The following is a 23,381-nucleotide window of genomic DNA, read 5'->3' as shown; positions in this document are numbered from 1 at the left end:
AAAAATCAGAGTCGTAAAACAAAACAAAACGCTCAGTGATCATACAATTCATCATAAAAAATTAAAAACATTTTTAAAAGGTCTCAATAAATCCAGGGAATAAAAGTTTAAAATCAAACATGTAAAAAAAGTGGTATAGCAGTGTGAAAAAACAAAACAAAGTTTTGTCAAACTTGATTCCTTGTCAGTGCAAAGAGAAGACTCGTCGTCTCAGACCCGCCTGTGTGGAGGCACAGCAACCTGATCCGAAAGGGGGTGTTCATTCAGAAAGATCCGTCTAGTTGAAGTGACACACGCTCTCCATTGCCATCAGGATACTGAGCAGGGTGACAAACATTGACATGATTAGCCTATGGAAGTAGCTCCCTTGGAAATTAAAAACTAAATATATTAATACACTGCCAACTCGTCTTGACGTCGATAGCGTTAAAGTAGAAGTCCTCATCATTCACCATTCAGCCTACAAGTATCCACACTTCACCAATTATATATTTCCTTTAAAAACATAAATGCACTGTAATTTAAGCTTTAAAACTGCAGTGTTCCTTCTTCCTCATGGAAAAGTGTGTATAAATTGCAGCCTTTTCTCTGATGCTAAGAGAAGGGCCTGTAAAAAATGTTCCTTCCCTGGGCCAGAGGCTTGGTTCGTCTGGCAACACACAGCCAAAGTTAGACTGCCTTAACTCCTTGTATACACATTTATAAAAATGATTTTTTTTAAAACAATTTAAAAAAACATTTATATTCTGATCATTGGGTCCCTGATAAACTTGCAATCACAAAAGGGTTCCCCAGGTCCACAAAAAACAGTTTGAGAACCCCTTCCCTATATTAGGGAGACATTTCAGACTCAGCATTGGGACTGGTACAGTACCTGTCTGTTGGGTATCCTCCCTCACACAGGTTGACCAGGGCATACAGGTGTCGCAGAGCATACTCATACTGCAACACAAGAACAAACATCACAACTTCTATATACACCGTTCTGAGCCGTACTGGGGGGGGCGACGACGACCAGTACACCGTTCTCTGAGCCATACTGGGGGGGGGGGGGGGGGGGGGAGAGACTTACAGTACACCGTTTCAAAATGGAAAGTACATACAAGTCATAATGTTTCTACTTCCTCCACATGTCCCGTACAGAAGTGTCTGTCATTCTGTGTAAAGTTTTTTTTAAAAGCCTGTGGTCATGTGAGGGGGACAGGGGGGGGGGACTGAGTTTAACAGTAAACACTAAAAATCGGCCTGTAAAAAAAAAAAAAAATGCTTTTGACGGTTGTGAGTTTCTTACTCAGCGCCGTATTTATGGTATCCAGTCTGTAGTACAGGGTAACAGTCTGGGGAAGAGAAGTAGATCGACAGAGACAGGAACCGACAGTATTTATGGTATCCAGTCTCTGTAGTACAGGGTAACAGTCTGGGGAAGAGAAGTAGATCGACAGAGACAGGAACCGACAGTATTTATGGTATCCAGTCTCTGTAGTACAGGGTAACAGTCTGGGGAAGAGAAGTAGATCGACAGAGACAGGAACCGACAGTATTTATGGTATCCAGTCTCTGTAGTACAGGGTAACAGTCTGGGGAAGAGAAGTAGATCGACAGAGACAGGAACCGACAGTATTTATGGTATCCAGTCTCTGTAGTACAGGGTAACAGTCTGGGGAAGAGAAGTAGATCGACAGAGACAGGAACCGACAGTATTTATGGTATCCAGTCTCTGTAGTACAGGGTAACAGTCTGGGGAAGAGAAGTAGATCGACAGAGACAGGAACCGACAGTATTTATGGTATCCAGTCTCTGTAGTACAGGGTAACAGTCTGGGGAAGAGAAGTAGATCGACAGAGACAGGAACCGACAGTATTTATGGTACCCAGTCTCTGTAGTACAGGGTAACAGTCTGGGGAAGAGAAGTAGATCGACGCAACAGAGACAGGAACCGACAGTACCACAAACCAACTGGGAGACAAACCCTGAAATAAATGAAGGCTTAAAATAGTGTGTCGGACTTGTGTATGCAAATGGCGTCAATAGTGCCATTGTATCTGTCCCTTTTCAAATAAATGATTAAAAAAAATGTTAAAGAGAGTTCTGTGCTGGGGCCGTGTCATAGATGGTACCATGGACCGCTCTAGGTTGAGTTCCTGTGAAGTGATTAATTATAATTAAACTGGTCTTCTAAATACATTTGGCAGACAGGACTGTACCTCAGTGATATGCCAGTTGAAGCATCGTATCTTGTAGTGGTTAACAGCAGCCTGGTAGCATTGATGCTGGGTCAGATCCAGCTTGGCACTCAGAACCCTCTGGGTCATGATCTCCTCTCCTGTCACCGTCTCTACAACCCTGCGCATGGTCTCTGCCAGCAGCTCACGCACCTAGTGGGGAAAAATACATGTAAAAATTATTTTTTTAAATCACCAAAGTTCTCCAAGTCCTTATGAACTAACAGAAGCACCTGATGATAAAGTCTGGGTCATGTTCATTAGACACGACCAGAGCGAAACAGTCTGAACTTCATTGAGGAACACTGGTTTTCAGTTTGTTACGGTGTTCCCAATTAAATACATCCCAGGTTCATTTGAAAAACAAAAGAGCATAGATTACAAGAAAAGTTAAAAAGTATACGCATTTCCTGTCCGTTACCTTGAGGTCTGACGTAATCTGGCTGAAGTATTTCTTGGTTGCAGAGAGGTCATTGGTCCTCATCAGTTTCCTCTTTAGGATGGCCAGGGGTACGTCAGGGCTGGGGGTCAGGTCTGGGTCCTCTACGGGCTGCAGGGTCATGGGGGGGGCAGGCTTGGCATTGACATTACCTTGGAAGGCTATCACCTTCATATGGGCCAGAGTCTGGAGAACAGAGAACTACAGTTAGCTAACCTCCTTCATACGGGCCAGAGTCTGGAGAACAGAGAACTACAGGTAGCTAACCTCCTTCATACGGGCCAGAGTCTGGAGAACAGAGACCTACAGTTAGCTAACCTCCTTCATATGGGCCAGAGTCTGGAGAACTACAGTTAGCTAACCTCCTTCATAAGGGCCAGAGTCTGGAGAACAGAGAACTACAGTTAGCTAACCTTCATACGGGTCAGAGTCGGAAGAACAGAGAACTACAGTTAGCTAACCTTCATACGGGTCAGAGTCTGGAGAACAGAGAACTACAGTCAGCTAACCTTCATACGGGTCAGAGTCTGGAGAACAGATAACTACAGTTAGCTAACCTTCATACGGGCCAGAGTCTGGAGAACAGAGAACTACAGTTAGCTAACCTCCATACGGGTCAGAGTCTGGAGAACAGAGAACTACAGTTAGCTAACCTTCATACGGGTCAGAGTCTGGAGAACAGAGAACTACAGTTAGCTAACCTCCTTCGTACGGGTCAGAGTCTGGAGAACTACAGGTAGCTAACCTCCTTCATACGGGCCAGAGTCTGGAGAACAGATAACTACAGTTAGCTAACCTCCTTCATACGGGCCAGAGTCTGGAGAACAGAGAACTACAGGTAGCTAACCTCCTTCATACGGGCCAGAGTCTGGAGAACAGAGAACTACAGTTAGCTAACCTTCATACGGGTCAGAGTCTGGAGAACAGAGAACTACAGTTAGCTAACCTTCATACGAGTCAGAGTCTGGAGAACAGAGAACTACAGTTAGCTAACCTCCTTCGTACGGGTCAGAGTCTGGAGAACAGAGAACTACAGTTAGCTAACCTCCATACGGGTCAGAGTCTGGAGAACAGAGAACTACAGTTAGCTAACCTTCATACGGGCCAGAGTCTGGAGAACAGAGAACTACAGTTAGCTAACCTCCATATGGGCCAGAGTCTGGAGAACTACAGTTAGCTAACCTCCTTCATACGGGCCAGAGTCTGGAGAACAGAGAACTACAGTTAGCTAACCTTCATACGGGTCAGAGTCTGGAGAACAGAGAACTACAGTTAGCTAACCTCCATACGGGCCAGAGTCTGGTGAACAGAGAACTACAGTTAGCTAACCTCCATACTGGCCAGAGTCTGGAGAACAGACAACTACAGTTAGCTAACCTCCGTCATAAGGGTCAGAGACTAGACAACAGAGAGCTACAGTTAGCTAACCTTCTTCATACGGGCAAGAGTCTAGACAACAGAGAGCTACAGTTAGCTAACTTCCGTCATACGGGCCAGAGTCTAGAGAACTACAGTTAGCTAACCATCATATGGGTCAGAGTCTGGAGAACAGAGAACTACAGTTAGCTAACCTCCTTCATACGGGCCAGAGTCTAGACAACAGAGAGCTACAGTTAGCTAACTTCCGTCATACGGGCTAGAGTCTAGACAACAGAGAGCTACAGTTAGCTAACCTCCTTCATACGGGTCAGAGTCTAGAGAACTACAGTCAGCTAACCTCCATCATATGGGTCAGAGTCTGGAGAACAGAGAACTACAGTTAGCTAACCTCCGTCATACGGGCCAGAGTCTAGAGAACAGAGAACTACAGTTAGCTAACCTCCTTCATACGGGTCAGAGTCTAGATAACTACAGTCAGCTAACCTCCTTCATACGGGTCAGAGTCTAGAGAACTACAGTCAGCTAACCTCCTTCATATGGGTCAGAGTCTGGAGAACAGAACTAGTCAGCTAACCTCCGTCATACGGGCCAGAGTCTAGAGAACAGAGAACTACAGTTAGCTAACCTCCTTCATACGGGTCAGAGTCTAGAGAACTACAGTTAGCTAACCTCCTTCATACGGGTCAGAGTCTAGAGAACTACAGTTAGCTAACCTCCGTCATACGGGTCAGAGTCTAGATAACTACAGTTAGCTAACCTCCGTCATACGGGTCAGAGTCTAGAGAACTACAGTTACCTAACCTCCTTCATACGGGTCAGAGTCTGGAGAACAGAGAACTACAGTTAGCTAACCTCCATACGGGCCAGAGTCTGGAGAACAGAGAACTACAGTTAGCTAACCTTCATACGGGCCAGAGTCTGGAGAACTACAGTTAGCTAACCTCCTTCATACGGGTCAGAGTCTAGAGAACTACAGTTACCTAACCTCCTTCATACGGGTCAGAGTCTGGAGAACAGAGAACTACAGTTAGCTAACCTCCATACGGGCCAGAGTCTGGAGAACAGAGAACTACAGTCAGCTAACCTTCATACGGGTCAGAGTCTGGAGAACAGAGAACTACAGTTAGCTAACCTCCATACGGGTCAGAGTCTGGAGAACAGAGAACTACAGTTAGCTAACCTCCATATGGGCCAGAGTCTGGAGAACAGAACTACAGTCAGCTAACCTCCTTCATACGGGTCAGAGTCTGGAGAACAGAGAACTACAGTTAGCTAACCTCCATACGGGCCAGAGTCTGGAGAACAGAGAACTACAGTTAGCTAACCTCCGTCATAAGGGTCAGAGACTAGACAGAGTGCTACAGTTAGCTAACCTCCTTCATACGGGCCAGAGTCTAGACAACAGAGAGCTACAGTTAGCTAACCTCCTTCATACGGGTCAGAGTCTGGAGAACAGAGAACTACAGTTAGCTAACCTCCTTCATACGGGTCAGAGTCTAGATAACTACAGTCAGCTAACCTCCTTCATACGGGTCAGAGTCTAGAGAACTACAGTCAGCTAACCTCCATCATATGGGTCAGAGTCTGGAGAACAGAGAACTACAGTTAGCTAACCTCCGTCATACGGGTCAGAGTCTAGACAACAGAACTAGTCAGCTAACCTCCTTCATACGGGTCAGAGTCTAGAGAACTACAGTCAGCTAACCTCCATCATATGGGTCAGAGTCTGGAGAACAGAGAACTACAGTCAGCTAACCTCCGTCATACGGGTCAGAGTCTGGAGAACAGAGAACTACAGTTAGCTAACCTCCTTCATACGGGTCAGAGTCTAGATAACTACAGTCAGCTAACCTCCTTGATACGGGTCAGAGTCTGGAGAACAGAGAACTACAGTTAGCTAACCTCCGTCATACGGGCCAGAGTCTGGAGAACAGAGAACTACAGTTAGCTAACCTCCTTCATACGGGTCAGAGTCTAGATAACTACAGTCAGCTAACCTCCTTGATACGGGTCAGAGTCTGGAGAACTACAGTCAGCTAACCTCCGTCATACGGGCCAGAGTCTAGATAACTACAGTTAGCTAACCTCCGTCATACGGGTCAGAGTCTAGATAACTACAGTTAGCTAACCTCCGTCATACGGGTCAGAGTCTAGAGAACTACAGTCAGCTAACCTCCATCATATGGGTCAGAGTCTGGAGAACAGAGAACTACAGTTAGCTAACTTCCGTCATACGGGTCAGAGACTAGAGAACAGAGAACTAGTTAGCTAACCTCCTTCATACGGGTCAGAGTCTAGATAACTACAGTTAGCTAACCTCACCTTGTTCCCAAACTGCATCACGTGGCTGGTGTTGGTGTGGCTCCTGACGATCTTGAACTGTTTAATCAGGGTCTCTTTGCTCAGGTCCTCCTGGGAACAACAGTCGGGGAAAGACATTATACAAAGAGAAAGTGAGTGTGTGTGGCTAAAAGATGTTCTGCTCCTTTTAATTTTGAGACAAAAAAAAACATTGGCGTAACGGCTATATCCAACATGTCAACAGCAGTCGTTTCCTCGACAGAAACACAAAATCTGGTAAAGACTTGTGGTTAAATCGAGGTCATCGTTTACGTTTTGTGTCCAGTTAACACTGTACCAGACTCACCACATCAGAGTCCTCCAGCCAGTTGACGCTGTACCAGTCCCCCAGGTATGTCTCCCGCTTATCGTCATAGTAACAGGCATAGGACGACTCATGAGAGTTGGCTGCTGTGGTGGCATACACTGAAGGAGAGAGAGATGCAGACACGGTGAGAGGGTTAAAACGAGGTCTATGGATCCAGGACACTGCTTATACACCATCACAATTGGAAATCTATAGCTTGATTTATTATACACAACAAAATATACATGTTTTAATGTCGTACGGTAGACAATGAAGACTTATGCCTGTGGGTAACAATACAACATTATGGGATGTCGGTCACTCAAGGCCAGTAATGTAAAGTCAAAATACTACTTAAGTTGTTTTTGTTTTTTGGGGGGGGTAAAAAATAAAATCATTCCCCTGACACCAAGTACTTGTTACAGTTTGAATGCTTAGCAGGAGAGGAAAATGGTCTAGTATGAAACAAGTAATCAAGAGAACGTCGCTGGTCATTACTGCCTCTGATCTGTCAGAATCACTAAACACATGCTTCGTTTGTAAGTGATGTCTGAGGGTTGCAGCATGCCCCTGGCTATTTGTAAAACAAATAAAATACATTTAAAGAACAGTGCCGTCTGGTTTGCTTAATATAAAGGAATTTTACTTACTTAAATATATTTAAGTATTTACATTTGATACTTAAGTACATTTAAAACCCAAATACTTTTACTCAAGTAGGATTTTACTGGAGTCATTTTCTATTAAGGCATATTTACCTTTACTTAAGTATGAGATTTGGGTACTTTTTCCACCACAGCTTGAGACTAGGATCTAGTCCAGACAGGAGACTAGGATCTAGTCCAGACAGGAGACTAGGATCTAGTCCAGACAGGAGACTAGGATCTAGTCCAGACAGGAGACTAGGATCTAGTCCAGACAGGAGACTAGGATCTAGTCCAGACAGGAGACTAGGATCTAGTCCAGACAGGAGACTAGGATCTAGTCCAGACAGGAGACTAGGATCTAGTCCAGACAGGAGACTAGGATCTAGTCCAGACAGGAGACTAGGGAGACTAGGATCTACATGGCCCGTGGCGCAGAGCATGACAATCACCAAGGGTCTGACACAGACCATCTCTCCTTAAGGTCTTTTCACACAGTGACAATAAACAACTCCAACACAATGTTGCTGTCATCTGCTTGTATGAAGACTTATGTACACGTGACCCGTTTCTACTTAATTGGCCGTCTGAACAGACCAAGGGCTGATTTTGGGAAGTAGGTTGAAATTGCTCCTAGACGCTGATCTTGGGTCAGTTTTGCATTTCCCCCACTAATGGTTAAAGTTAAGATTGGGAGAGATGATCCTAGATATGTACCTAGGGGAAAGTTCAGAGCATGATTTAGTGAGCAGTCAAAAACAGCCCTGTTCAGAAAGACATTAACCTGTATGGGAGTTGTCAGACTTACTGGATCAGCTTTAAATTTTTGAAGATAAATTGATGGAAGCGCCAATGTAATTGTCAGCATCATTTACAGTCTCACATCAGAATTAGAGATTTATCCATGTTTCTCAAACATCAAAATTTGTGCTTAAGATTGAGCTTAGGCATTAACGCCAAATGTTTTAAGGTTAGGTATTAACTTTCAAATGTTTATGGGTTAAAAAAAAAATATATATTTTAAAAACAACTTTCCATCATTGGAGTGAAACATGCAACCTTTGGCGCCAGATGCTCACTGAAACCTACTTGAAGATAACAGCGCTCATTGCTGCCCCTAGTGGCCGGTTTCCACATCATCACCCGACATGGACGTCAAATATTGACTTGTACCACTGGTGACCTGGCTGGTCAAAGAGCGGTCAAGAGTATCTTGAACACACCCCCCCGATACCGTTAATCATTAACCCGTTCTTTACCATCAGCGTTTCGGGATAGTTCCCTGTGATTCTTTACCATCAGTTGATAGTTCCCGTTGTTGAACTTTTTACCATCAGCGTTTCGGGATAGTTCCCTGTGATGTTGAACCCGTTCTTTACCATCAGCGTTTCGGGATAGTTCCCTGTGATGTTGAACCCGTTCTTTACCATCAGCGTTTCGGGATAGTTCCCTGTGATGTTGAAGCGCAGCGTAACTCACCATTGATGTCAGCAGGCAGCTTGGTCATCATTGATCCCGACTCACAGGCCTCGATATAGAACACTAACTGCGAGAGCAGAGAAGATCAATGAAAACAACAAGTCCAGTCAGTCAGGGGAAACTATCATCCGGACTATCAACTCTAAATAACTTGTCTTTAAATTTAAAAAAAAATAAAAAAATAATTAAATCAACATGTGATTGACGCTCCACATCCACAAACAATAACAGGTTTAACTTCCACACCTTCCCGTATTTCTTGTTCTCATGCATGTAGTTGACGGCATCCATGAGGTCGGCAACATGAAGCTGTAGAAAAACAAACATTTCATAAATATAGTTTCATTTCTGTTTTTCTTCCAGTACATTCACTTTAAAACAAAAGAAGCACTAGACCCCATGAGGTAGAGCCACAAGAGTCAGTCACAAGATCCTAGGTTGCCCAAGGCATTGTGGGAGGAGTACTCCTTGTCTTGTTCAGTGACTCAGTCTCTGCCACAACTTTTCTGCTGAGTGACAGAACATAAGGTTTATTCAACCAGGCTTAAAATATGATATATATATTTTTTTCCCATAACCCTAACTCATAAACTGTTCTGAATGTTAGTTGAAACACATGGCAGCTTTCTATTTCACAGAGAGCAGACCTAGGTCATTCATCCAGCCATCCATGGACAGAAAAGGAAGGCGCTGTCTGAAATCATATCCTTTTACAGTAGCACTACTTTTGGCCAGAACGAGCAAGGTGTTCCGAAAGAAAATAAAATAACCCCTGGTAGACGAGCAGGACATGTAAAAATGCTTACGTCGTCATTGGGGAAGGCCAGCAGCCCAGGAGCTCCATGATCAGTGAAGTACACAAACACATGATCGTTGGGACCGCTGCCAACAGGAAGTAAAAAAATATATTAAGTTGATAAGCCAGGTGTTTTTCATTTGAACTGAAAGATATGACACAATCCCCATTTTCAAACTGAGTCTGTTTTTCCAGGGAAGGTTCTCAATGGAACTTTATAACAATGTTGTTGTAACAATGATTTTCATTTCATTTTAGAAGACTACCTTAAAAGTTCTGGAATAACTTTCACCCTACTGTGGTAATCCTATGATATTACAACCTGCCCCCCCCCCAATCACTTGCCTCTTCAGCACTTTCCCAGAACCCCCCTTAGTATTGGCTGAGTCACCCTTCAGCACAGCCAGGAAGTTGTCAGAGGTAACAGCCTGTAAGGTACACAGTCAGAGAACAGGCACTGAGGACAGTTTCCTGACTTGAGATCCATGTTCACAACTTGAATAACTTGAAACAGTACTGTATAAAGCATTGATTGTTGTGTGATGATATTAGCACTGACAATTTTTTAAAGTAATATATATATTATTAAAGCATTTGAAATTTTCAATTTTCCTTCCACTCACGTCTCCAGTGTAGTCTTTGGGGACTCCCTTGTAGACGTCTGTCCCATTGGGTCGGTTGATCACCACCCCTGGGGTGGGGTTTCTGAAAAACAAAGAGGGTAGATAACCTGAATCAGATACGTGCCCTGGAGGAAACAGGCCATACGATTTATTATATGACCAAAAAACCTACAGGGGACACCCCCCCCACCACCAAGGCATTTTACGCCACCCAACAGCTAGTAATGTGCCTACCCTGTGCTTGTGTGTTTGAGAACTGAGCAGAAGACATTTCTGATATAACAGTAAGACAAATGCAAAATGTTGTGGTCTACAGTCTTGGCAAGACATGCATTCTATCACAATACACATTAGCACTGTAAGAGAATGGCATTGTGGGTGACAGTTTGGAATTATCACCATAGAGCAATGACAAAAAGGGTTCTTTATTAAAACCCCAGTATCACTTCCTCTAAATCAAATCAAATGTATTTATACAGCCCTTCGTACATCAGCTGATATCTCAAAGTGCTGTACATAAACCCAGCCTAAAACCCCAAACAGCAAGCAATGCAGGTGTAGAAGCACTACCCTCCAATGGCAGGAATCACATCATCATCATCATTTCCTACAGTAGTCAAATTCAAAACACATTCAGATACTGAAAAAACTGTTTCACACAGAAACCTAAGCATCACATGATTCTGTTCGTTTTTTCGATTCAGACTTTAAGTGTAACTTGGAAGAGTACATCCCAGCAGCAACTCGATGCAGGAAAATATTACAGGACCAATGAAACAAAAACGGCATTGTTGTACAGTAAAACAAAATATATCTATATGAGAACATTAGATTTTTACCTATATTAAGACACAGTCTGCGTCAAAGTAGGTCAATATGACCATCTAGTGATTACAGTAAGACAAGCACAATTTCAAATGTGTGTCAGTCATTGACATGAGCGGTTCCAATACCTGCGTATGAATTAACCAATGGCTGATGTTGCTACTAGCTACTGGACAAGAGAGAACATTATTTTCATTAGAGAATTGTCTTCCATCTTAAACCCTGAACCTCATGGCCTATCCCGGGCACCATAATTCCCAGCTAAATTAGATCCTTGTGACCGAAGAGTCAACGGTGTCTCAGTGAGCCTCTAAAAACGGCCCACCTTCCAAATGCTACACTACTCCATTTTATTGTGAATAACCTTTGACCAGAGTCCATAGGGCTACTGGATGGTGTGTCTGGCAGCAAGTCAGTTAATAAAATGTTTTTATTTTTATTTAACTAGGCAAGTCAGTTAAGAAAATACATTCTTATTTAGAATGTCTACCCCGGCCAAACCCGGACGACGCTGGACCAATTGTGCGCCGCCCTACGGGACTTCCAATCACAGCCGGATGTGATACAGCCTGGACTCGAACCAGGGACTGTAGCGACACTTCTTGCACAGACATGCAGTGCCTTAGACCGCTGCGAGAGCCCGAGTGGAGCATAGAACCACAGAGCCTGGCTGCCGCCTGTTTGCCACAGCACTATGAGGAGATGTTTTAGGTCCATCGTGCACCCAACACAAGGATAACATATGCTCTGCTCTCATCTCAGGAATGCAAATATTGCAGAGCCAACCCATAATAAAAACAGACTGAAGCTGGCTAAATCTGAAGAGTAGATCGGATCGTCGTCATTTATAATCCTGGAACGGACCATGTGTAGTCCGTCATGACAATATATAATGGATTACAGCAACCCTTGTTAAAAAAGGTGAACACCTAAGCAGACAAGGTGGACAACAGAAATAGAATACTCACTGCTCATTGGTCGCCAGGTCATCATACATCATCACGACAATTTGCTCGTCAGGAACGCCATTCTTGTGGACGATCTGGTACGCATGGCAGGCGTCGGCCTAGGGAGGGGGAGGACACGAAATAAACTAATCGTGTAATGTAAGGCAACAAGTCACCCCCACTAATCACACGGTCAGATTAATTGAGGGGGAGGAGTTAGAATGTATTATGTCACTTTACAGAGCAGTAGCTGGGAACACAGCCAGTCAGTCTACTGCTAAATACAGAGCAGTAGCTGGGAACACAGTCAGTCAACTACTAAATACAGAGCAGTAGCTGGGAACAGTCAGTCAACTGCTAAATACAGAGCAGTAGCTGGGAACACAGTCAGTCAGTCAACTGCTAAATACAGAGCAGTAGCTGGGAACAGTCAGTCAACTGCTAAATACAGAGCAGTAGCTGGGAACACAGCCAGTCAGTCAGTCAACTGCTAAATACAGAGCAGTAGCTGGGAACAGCCAGTCAACTGCTAAATACAGAGCAGTAGCTGGAAACACAGCCAGTCAGTCTACTGCTAAATACAGAGCAGTAGCTGGGAACACAGTCAGTCAACTACTAAATACAGAGCAGTAGCTGGGAACAGTCAGTCAACTGCTAAATACAGAGCAGTAGCTGGGAACACAGTCAGTCAGTCTACTGCTAAATACAGAGCAGTAGCTGGGAACAGTCAGTCAACTTCTAAATACAGAGCAGTAGCTGGGAACAGTCAGTCAACTGCTAAATACAGAGCAGTAGCTGGGAACAGTCAGTCAACTGCTAAATACAGAGCAGTAGCTGGGAACAGCCAGTCAACTGCTAAATACAGAGCAGTATCTGGGAACAGCCAGTCAACTGTTAAATACAGAGCAGTAGCTGGGAACAGCCAGTCAACTGTTAAATACAGAGCAGTAGCTGGGAACAGCCAGTCAACTGCTAAATACAGAGCAGTAGCTGGGAACAGTCAGTCAACTGCTAAATACAGAGCAGTAGCTGGGAACAGTCAGTCAACTGCTAAATACAGAGCAGTAGCTGGGAACAGTCAGTCAACTGCTAAATACAGAGCAGTAGCTGGGAACAGTCAGTCAACTGCTAAATACAGAGCAGTAGCTGGGAACAGTCAGTCAACTGCTAAATACAGAGCAGTAGCTGGGAACAGTCAGTCAACTGCTAAATACAGAGCAGTAGCTGGGAACAGTCAGTCAACTGCTAAATACAGAGCAATAGCTGGGAGCACAGCCAGTCAGTCAGTCAACTGCTAAATACAGAGCAGTAGCTGGGAACACAGCCAGTCAGTCAGTCTACTGCTAAATACAGAGCAGTAGCTGGGAACACAGCCAGTCAGTCAGTCTACTGCTAAATACAGAGCAGTAGCTGGGAACACAGCCAGTCTACTGCTAAATACAGAGCAGTAGCTGGGAACACAGCCAGTCTACTGCTAAATACAGAGCAGTAGCTGGGAACACAGCCAGTCTACTGCTAAATACAGAGCAGTAGCTGGGAACACAGTCAGTCAACTGCTAAATACAGAGCAGTAGCTGGGAACAGTCACACAGAGCAGTAGCAACAGTCAACTGCTAAATACAGAGCAGTAGCTGGGAACACAGTCAGTCTACTGATAAATACAGAGCAGTAGCTGGGAACACAGCCAGTCTACTGCTAAATACAGAGCAGTAGCTGGGAACACAGTCAGTCTACTGCTAAATACAGAGCAGTAGCTGGGAACACAGCCAGTCTACTGCTAAATACAGAGCAGTAGCTGGGAACAGTCAGTCAGTCAACTGCTAAATACAGAGCAGTAGCTGGGAACACAGTCAGTCTACTGATAAATACAGAGCAGTAGCTGGGAACAGTCAGTCTACTGATAAATGCAGAGCAGTAGCTAAGGAACAGTCAGTCTACTGATAAATACATAGCAGTAGCTGGGAACACAGCCAGTCAGTCAGTCTACTGATAAATACAGAGCAGTAGCTGGGAGCACAGTCAGTCTACTGCTAAATACAGAGCAGTAGCTGGGAACACAGTCAGTCTACTGCTAAATACAGAGCAGTAGCTGGGAACACAGTCAGTCTACTGATAAATACAGAGCAGTAGCTGGGAACACAGCCAGTCAGTCAACTGCTAAATACAGAGCAGTAGCTGGGAACACAGCCAGTCAGTCTACTGCTAAATACAGAGCAGTAGCTGGGAACACAGCCAGTCAGTCTACTGCTAAATACAGAGCAGTAGCTGGGAACACAGTCAGTCAACTGCTAAATACAGAGCAGTAGCTGGGAACAGTCAGTCAACTGCTAAATACAGAGCAGTAGCTGGGAACAGTCAGTCAACTGCTAAATACAGAGCAGTAGCTGGGAACAGCCAGTCAACTGTTAAATACATAGCAGTAGCTGGGAACAGCCAGTCAACTGTTAAATACAGAGCAGTAGCTGGGAACAGTCAGTCAACTGCTAAATACAGAGCAGTAGCTGGGAACAGTCAGTCAACTGCTAAATACAGAGCAGTAGCTGGGAACACAGCCAGTCAGTCTACTGCTAAATACAGAGCAGTAGCTGGGAACACAGTCAGTCAACTACTAAATACAGAGCAGTAGCTGGGAACAGTCAGTCAACTGCTAAATACAGAGCAGTAGCTGGGAACAGTCAGTCAACTGCTAAATACAGAGCAGTAGCTGGGAACAGCCAGTCAACTGTTAAATACAGAGCAGTAGCTGGGAACAGCCAGTCAACTGTTAAATACAGAGCAGTAGCTGGGAACAGCCAGTCAACTGCTAAATACAGAGCAGTAGCTGGGAACAGTCAGTCAACTGCTAAATACAGAGCAGTAGCTGGGAACAGTCAGTCAACTGCTAAATACAGAGCAGTAGCTGGGAACACAGCCAGTCAGTCTACTGCTAAATACAGAGCAGTAGCTGGGAACACAGTCAGTCAGTCAGTCAACTACTAAATACAGAGCAGTAGCTGGGAACAGTCAGTCAACTGCTAAATACAGAGCAGTAGCTGGGAACAGTCAGTCAACTGCTAAATACAGAGCAGTAGCTGGGAACAGTCAGTCAACTGCTAAATACAGAGCAGTAGCTGGGAACAGTCAGTCAACTGCTAAATACAGAGCAGTAGCTGGGAACAGTCAGTCAACTGCTAAATACAGAGCAGTAGCTGGGAACAGTCAGTCAACTGCTAAATACAGAGCAGTAGCTGGGAACAGTCAGTCAACTGCTAAATACAGAGCAATAGCTGGGAGCACAGCCAGTCAGTCAGTCAACTGCTAAATACAGAGCAGTAGCTGGGAACACAGCCAGTCAGTCAGTCAACTGCTAAATACAGAGCAGTAGCTGGGAACACAGCCAGTCTACTGCTAAATACAGAGAAGTAGCTGGGAACAGTCAGTCAGTCAACTGCTAAATACAGAGCAGTAGCTGGGAACAGTCAGTCTACTGATAAATACAGAGCAGTAGCTAAGGAACAGTCAGTCTACTGCTAAATACAGAGCAGTAGCTGGGAACACAGTCAGTCTACTGCTAAATACAGAGCAGTAGCTGGGAACACAGTCAGTCTACTGCTAAATACAGATCAGTAGCTAAGGAACAGTCAGTCTACTGCTAAATACAGAGCAGTAGCTGGGAACAGTCAGTCTACTGATAAATACATAGCAGTAGCTGGGAACACAGCCAGTGAGTCAGTCTACTGATAATACAGAGCGGTAGCTGGGAGCACAGTCAGTCTACTGCTAAATACAGAGCAGTAGCTGGGAACACAGTCAGTCTACTGCTAAATACAGAGCAGTAGCTGGGAACACAGTCAGTCTACTGATAAATACAGAGCAGTAGCTGGGAACACAGCCAGTCAGTCAACTGCTAAATACAGAGCAGTAGCTGGGAACACAGCCAGTCAGTCTACTGCTAAATACAGAGCAGTAGCTGGGAACACAGCCAGTCAGTCTACTGCTAAATACAGAGCAGTAGCTGGGAACACAGTCAGTCAACTGCTAAATACAGAGCAGTAGCTGGGAACACAGTCAGTCAACTGCTAAATACAGAGCAGTAGCTGGGAACACAGTCAGTCAACTGCTAAATACAGAGCAGTAGCTGGGAACAGTCAGTCAACTGCTAAATACAGAGCAGTAGCTGGGAACAGTCAGTCAACTGTTAAATACAGAGCAGTAGCTGGGAACAGTCAGTCAACTGCTAAATACAGAGCAGTAGCTGGGAACAGTCAGTCAACTGCTAAATACAGAGCAGTAGCTGGGAACAGTCAGTCAACTGCTAAATACAGAGCAGTAGCTGGGAACAGTCAGTCAACTGCTAAATACAGAGCAATAGCTGGGAGCACAGCCAGTCAGTCAGTCAACTGCTAAATACAGAGCAGTAGCTGGGAACACAGCCAGTCAGTCAGTCAACTGCTAAATACAGAGCAGTAGCTGGGAACACAGTCAGTCTACTGCTAAATACAGAGCAGTAGCTGGGAACACAGCCAGTCTACTGCTAAATACAGAGAAGTAGCTGGGAACAGTCAGTCAGTCAACTGCTAAATACAGAGCAGTAGCTGGGAACAGTCAGTCTACTGATAAATACAGAGCAGTAGCTAAGGAACAGTCAGTCTACTGATAAATACAGAGCAGTAGCTGGGAACACAGTCAGTCTACTGCTAAATACAGAGCAGTAGCTGGGAACACAGTCAGTCTACTGCTAAATACAGAGCAGTAGCTGGGAACACAGTCAGTCTACTGCTAAATACAGAGCAGTAGCTGGGAACACAGTCAGTCTACTGCTAAATACAGAGCAGTAGCTGGGAACACAGTCAGTCTACTGCTAAATACAGAGCAGTAGCTGGGAACAGTCAGTCTACTGATAAATACAGAGCAGTAGCTGGGAACACAGTCAGTCTACTGCTAAATACAGAGCAGTAGCTAAGGAACAGTCAGTCTACTGCTAAATACAGAGCAGTAGCTGGGAACAGTCAGTCTACTGATAAATACATAGCAGTAGCTGGGAACACAGCCAGTCAGTCAGTCTACTGATAATACAGAGCGGTAGCTGGGAGCACAGTCAGTCTACTGCTAAATACAGAGCAGTAGCTGGGAACACAGTCAGTCTACTGCTAAATACAGAGCAGTAGCTGGGAACACAGTCAGTCTACTGATAAATACAGAGCAGTAGCTGGGAACACAGCCAGTCAGTCAACTGCTAAATACAGAGCAGTAGCTGGGAACACAGCCAGTCAGTCTACTGCTAAATACAGAGCAGTAGCTGGGAACACAGCCAGTCAGTCTACTGCTAAATACAGAGCAGTAGCTGGGAACACAGTCAGTCTACTGCTAAATACAGAGCAGTAGCTGGGAACAGTCAGTCAACGGCTAAATACAGAGCAGTAGCTGGGAACAGTCAGTCAACTGCTAAATACAGAGCAGTAGCTGGGAACAGCCAGTCAACTGCTAAATACAGAGCAGTAGCTGGGAACAGCCAGTCAACTGTTAAATACAGAGCAGTAGCTGGGAACAGCCAGTCAACTGTTAAATACAGAGCAGTAGCTGGGAACAGTCAGTCAACTGCTAAATACAGAGCAGTAGCTGGGAACACAGCCAGTCAGTCTACTGCTAAATACAGAGCAGTAGCTGGGAACACAGTCAGTCAACTACTAAATACAGAGCAGTAGCTGGGAACAGTCAGTCAACTGCTAAATACAGAGCAGTAGCTGGGAACAGTCAGTCAACTGCTAAATACAGAGCAGTAGCTGGGAACAGTCAGTCAACTGCTAAATACAGAGCAGTAGCTGGGAACAGTCAGTCAACTGCTAAATACAGAGCAGTAGCTGGGAACAGTCAGTCAACTGCTAAATACAGAGCAATAGCTGGGAGCACAGCCAGTCAGTCAGTCAACTGCTAAATACAGAGCAGTAGCTGGGAACACAGCCAGTCTACTGCTAAATACAGAGCAGTAGCTGGGAACACAGTCAGTCAACTGCTAAATACAGAGCAGTAGCTGGGAACACAGTCAGTCTACTGATAAATACAGAGCAGTAGCTGGGAACAGTCAGTCTACTGATAAATACAGAGCAGTAGCTAAGGAACAGTCAGTCTACTGATAAATACAGAGCAGTAGCTGGGAACACAGTCAGTCTACTGATAAATACAGAGCAGTAGCTGGGAACAGTCAGTCTACTGCTAAATACAGAGCAGTAGCTGGGAACACAGTCAGTCTACTGCTAAATACAGATCAGTAGCTAAGGAACAGTCAGTCTACTGCTAAATACAGAGCAGTAGCTGGGAACAGTCAGTCTACTGCTAAATACAGAGCAGTAGCTGGGAACAGTCAGTCAACGGCTAAATACAGAGCAGTAGCTGGGAACACAGCCAGTCAGTCAGTCTACTGATAAATACAGAGCAGTAGCTGGGAGCACAGTCAGTCTACTGCTAAATACAGAGCAGTAGCTGGGAACACAGTCAGTCTACTGCTAAATACAGAGCAGTAGCTGGGAACACAGTCAGTCTACTGCTAAATACAGAGCAGTAGCTGGGAACAGTCAGTCAACGGCTAAATACAGAGCAGTAGCTGGGAACACAGTCAGTCAACTGCTAAATACAGAGCAGTAGCTGGGAACACAGTCAGTCTACTGATAAATACAGAGCAGTAGCTGGGAACACAGCCAGTCTACTGCTAAATACAGAGCAGTAGCTGGGAACACAGCCAGTCAGTCTACTGATAAATACAGAGCAGTAGCTGGGAACACAGTCAGTCTACTGATAAATACAGAGCAGTAGCTGGGAACACAGCCAGTCAGTCAGTCTACTGATAAATACAGAGCAGTAGCTGGGAACACAGCCAGTCAGTCTACTGCTAAATACAGAGCAGTACCTGGGAACACAGCCAGCCAGTCAGTCTACTGATAAATACAGAGCAGTAGCTGGGAACACAGCCAGTCAACTGCTAAATACAGAGCAGTAGCTGGGAACACAGTCAGTCAGTCTACTGCTAAATACAGAGCAGTAGCTGGGAACACAGCCAGTCAGTCTACTGCTAAATACAGAGCAGTAGCTGGGAACACAGTCAGTCAGTCTACTGCTAAATACAGAGCAGTAGCTGGGAACACAGTCAGTCTACTGATAAATACAGAGCAGTAGCTGGGAACAGTCAGTCTACTGCTAAATACAGAGCAGTAGCTGGGAACACAGTCAGTCTACTGATAAATACAGAGCAGTAGCTGGGAACACAGCCAGTCAGTCTACAGCTAAATACAGAGCAGTAGCTGGGAACAGTCAGTCTACTGCTAAATACAGAGCAGTAGCTGGGAACACAGCCAGTCAGTCTACTGCTAAATACAGAGCAGTAGCTGGGAACAGTCAGTCAACTGCTAAATACAGAGCAGTAGCTGGGAACACAGCCAGTCAGTCAGTCTACTGCTAAATACAGAGCAGTAGCTGGGAACACAGCCAGTCTACTGCTAAATACAGAGCAGTAGCTGGGAACACAGTCAGTCTACTGCTAAATACAGAGCAGTAGCTGGGAACACAGCCAGTCTACTGCTAAATACAGAGCAGTAGCTGGGAACAGTCAGTCAGTCAACTGCTAAATACAGAGCAGTAGCTGGGAACACAGTCAGTCTACTGATAAATACAGAGCAGTAGCTGGGAACAGTCAGTCTACTGATAAATACAGAGCAGTAGCTAAGGAACAGTCAGTCTACTGATAAATACAGAGCAGTAGCTGGGAACACAGTCAGTCTACTGATAAATACAGAGCAGTAGCTGGGAACAGTCAGTCTACTGCTAAATACAGAGCAGTAGCTGGGAACACAGTCAGTCTACTGCTAAATACAGATCAGTAGCTAAGGAACACAGTCAGTCTACTGCTAAATACAGATCAGTAGCTAAGGAACAGTCAGTCTACTGCTAAATACAGAGCAGTAGCTGGGAACAGTCAGTCTACTGCTAAATACAGAGCAGTAGCTGGGAACAGTCAGTCAACGGCTAAATACAGAGCAGTAGCTGGGAACACAGCCAGTCAGTCAGTCTACTGATAAATACAGAGCAGTAGCTGGGAGCACAGTCAGTCTACTGCTAAATACAGAGCAGTAGCTGGGAACACAGCCAGTCAGTCTACTGATAAATACAGAGCAGTAGCTGGGAACACAGTCAGTCTACTGATAAATACAGAGCAGTAGCTGGGAACACAGCCAGTCAGTCAGTCTACTGATAAATACAGAGCAGTAGCTGGGAACACAGCCAGTCAGTCTACTGCTAAATACAGAGCAGTACCTGGGAACACAGCCAGCCAGTCAGTCTACTGATAAATACAGAGCAGTAGCTGGGAACACAGCCAGTCAACTGCTAAATACAGAGCAGTAGCTGGGAACACAGTCAGTCAGTCTACTGCTAAATACAGAGCAGTAGCTGGGAACACAGCCAGTCAGTCTACTGCTAAATACAGAGCAGTAGCTGGGAACACAGTCAGTCTACTGATAAATACAGAGCAGTAGCTGGGAACAGTCAGTCTACTGCTAAATACAGAGCAGTAGCTGGGAACAGTCAGTCTACTGCTAAATACAGAGCAGTAGCTGGGAACACAGTCAGTCTACTGATAAATACAGAGCAGTAGCTGGGAACACAGCCAGTCAGTCTACAGCTAAATACAGAGCAGTAGCTGGGAACAGTCAGTCTACTGCTAAATACAGAGCAGTAGCTGGGAACACAGCCAGTCAGTCTACTGCTAAATACAGAGCAGTAGCTGGGAACAGTCAGTCTACTGCTAAATACAGAGCAGTAGCTGGGAACACAGCCAGTCAGTCAACAAAAATCAGGTAAAACTCAAATAATCAATCACAGCATCTATCCATTTGATGATCTGGATGTGATTGAGAATGAGGGGTTATTGATTGAGAGGCACATGAGTAGGTTTACAAATTATTATGTAACTTTATTTGCCACATGCGCCCAAATACAACAGGTTTAGTTAGACCTTACTGTGAAATGCTTGCTTAGACAAGCCCTTAATTAACCAACAGGTTTAGTTAGACCTCACTGTGAAATGCTTGCTTATACAAGCCCTTAATTAACCAACAGGTTTAGTTAGACCTCACTGTGAAATGCCTGCTTATACAAGCCCTTAATTAACCAACAGGTTTAGTTAGACCTCACTGTGAAATGCCTGCTTATACAAGCCCTTAATTAACCAACAGGTTTAGTTAGACCTCACTGTGAAATGCCTGCTTATACAAGCCCTTAATTAACCAACAGGTTTAGTTAGACCTTACTGTGAAATGCCTGCTTATACAAGCCCTTAATTAACCAACAGGTTTAGTTAGACCTCACTGTGAAATGCCTGCTTATACAAGCCCTTAATTAACCAACAGGTTTAGTTAGACCTCACTGTGAAATGCCTGCTTATACAAGCCCTTAATTAACCAACAGGTTTAGTTAGACCTTACTGTGAAATGCCTGCTTATACAAGCCCTTAATTAACCAACAGTACAGCTCAAGAAAGAGTTCATTAAGAATATTTAAATATAATATATAAAATAAATAAAAATAGCAAGGCTATATACCGGTACGAGTCAATGCTAGGTAATTTGTAAATGCAGGTGGGAGTGAGTCACTGCTTCATAAAATGTTAAAAAGCACTGGCTACATTAGTAATATAGTGGCCAATTACAGCTACATACACGTCTAGTCCCTCTTATCAATAAAAATGGAATGTGACCTTTAAGTCTAGGCAGATAAAGTTAAATTGGTAAAATACATGTCCCAAATAGCCCCATTTCCCCCCTTCATAGTGTAATACATATGCCCTTGTCAAAAGTAGTGCACTATACAGGGAACAGGGAGCCGTTTGGGATGTAATCATGGTAAAAGATTGCAACAAATGACTCACTCAACTGATAAAGTCAAGTGTACATTAACAGATTTCCAAAATGTACCCGGTTAACTTCACTCTTACCTGGTGTCGGTAGTTGTACCAGCCATTGGAGCCAGCGACAATCACCACCCAGTTCTTCCCGTTTTCAGACTGTTGTGTGGGGAAAGCATTAGCCACAAGTCCCAGACTGAGGCCCAGAAGGGCTAGGGTCGATGTAAACATGATCCTCTGTCCTGGGAAAAAAAGGCATCATCACTGCATAGCAAGTTACTAGCTAAATGTTTATGTTTTTCTGCCCACACGGTCTTGAAAATGTTAAAGATTATATTAAACACTTTTGTATTTAAAAGAAAATTGTCCAAAAGCTGCGACTGTTTACAGTTGAGCCAAGTAGCAAAACCAATACAAACGTGCCGTTGTCGATCCTATGGCTGCCAACATTTGCTAGGTAAGCTAAGCGGTTAGTTACACCATTCATTTACAGAAGATTAACTGAAGCAAATCTACAGTAACCCTTTACAACACTGAACATAACAACAAAGTTAGCTACATTTGAGGTATCATCGAAAAGTAAAACATAGTTTGATTACCTTTACCTTCTTTTGTTAGTTATTAGTTGTTGTCAGGAAGCCTCCGGTAACGTTTGTTGCCGTTGCATCAGGGAGAGGATTTTTATGCAAATCACAGTGTTGGAAAAAAAAAAAACAGTCAGGATTTGCTGGACAGCCAATCAGATGGCCCCAAAGCGGGGAAGGCGGGGCATGATTTGATAAATGAGTCTACGTTTTAAACACATGATACAAAGTCATGTGCTGTCTCGTATTCTCTGATAAAAACATGACTTATTCCTGTTTTTGATGATACGGTCTTTTTTTCAGTGGTGGAAAAAGTACCCAATTGTCATGCTTGAGTAAAAGTATAGATTTCTTAATAGGAAATGACTAGGAAGTCACCCAGTAAAATACTACTTAGAAAGTCTAAAACGTATTTGGTACTTAATTATCAAAAGTAAAAGTACAAATAATAAAAAATTGCTTATATTAAGCAAACCAGACGTTTTGTTTTTGTTATTTACAGATAGCCGGGAGCACACTCCCAACAGGCAGACATCATTTACAAACGATGCATTTGTTTAGTGAGTCAACCAGATCAGGATGACCAGGGAAGTTCTCTTGAGAAGTGCGTGAATTGTACCATTTTCCTGTCCTGCTAAGCATTCAAAATGTAATGAGTACTTTGGGTGTCAGCGAAAATGTATGGAGTAAAAAGTACATTATTTTCATTAGAAACGTAGTGAGATAAAAGTAAAAGTTGTCAAAAATATAAATAGTAAAGTACAGGTACTCCCCCCAAAAGTACGTACTACTAATAAGTACTACTTAAATACTTTCCACCACTGTCTTTTTCCCCCACACATAGTGACTCATCTATTGTGTTAAATGTAGATTTTCTGAATTAGTTTATTCTACAGTAACAATTTTGATAAAGCTTGCTATTCA

General features: G+C 44.1%; 1 protein-coding gene across 4 annotated transcripts; it reads right to left on the bottom strand.

Annotated features, from left to right (window-relative positions):
• Positions 1-70: 70 nt before the first annotated feature.
• LOC139383861 (legumain-like) lies at positions 71-22,565 on the bottom strand. Of its 4 annotated transcripts, none has more exons than XM_071128443.1 (14): positions 22,473-22,565; positions 21,964-22,115; positions 12,024-12,121; positions 10,231-10,312; positions 9,953-10,035; positions 9,618-9,693; positions 9,058-9,120; positions 8,812-8,878; positions 6,689-6,807; positions 6,364-6,453; positions 2,644-2,847; positions 2,205-2,375; positions 875-942; positions 71-317 (listed from the first exon to the last, which is right to left on the bottom strand). In XM_071128443.1, the coding sequence occupies exons 2-14, from the start codon at positions 22,102-22,104 to the stop codon at positions 278-280; spliced, it is 1,302 nt and encodes a 433-aa protein (XP_070984544.1). In that variant the 5' UTR covers positions 22,105-22,115; positions 22,473-22,565; the 3' UTR covers positions 71-277. The 4 variants fall into 4 exon arrangements, with proteins under 4 accessions (XP_070984544.1, XP_070984545.1, XP_070984547.1 ...); XM_071128444.1 differs by having other exon boundaries at positions 22,479-22,555; XM_071128446.1 differs by having other exon boundaries at positions 21,964-22,110; positions 22,479-22,528.
• Between the last annotated feature and the right edge of the window lie 816 nt (positions 22,566-23,381).

The sequence above is a fragment of the Oncorhynchus clarkii genome, chromosome 25 (genome assembly GCF_045791955.1).
Source record: "Oncorhynchus clarkii lewisi isolate Uvic-CL-2024 chromosome 25, UVic_Ocla_1.0, whole genome shotgun sequence".
Classification (NCBI taxonomy): domain Eukaryota; kingdom Metazoa; phylum Chordata; class Actinopteri; order Salmoniformes; family Salmonidae; genus Oncorhynchus; species Oncorhynchus clarkii.
Note: the sequence above shows the minus strand (reverse complement) of the source record. Positions and strands in the feature narration are given on the sequence as shown.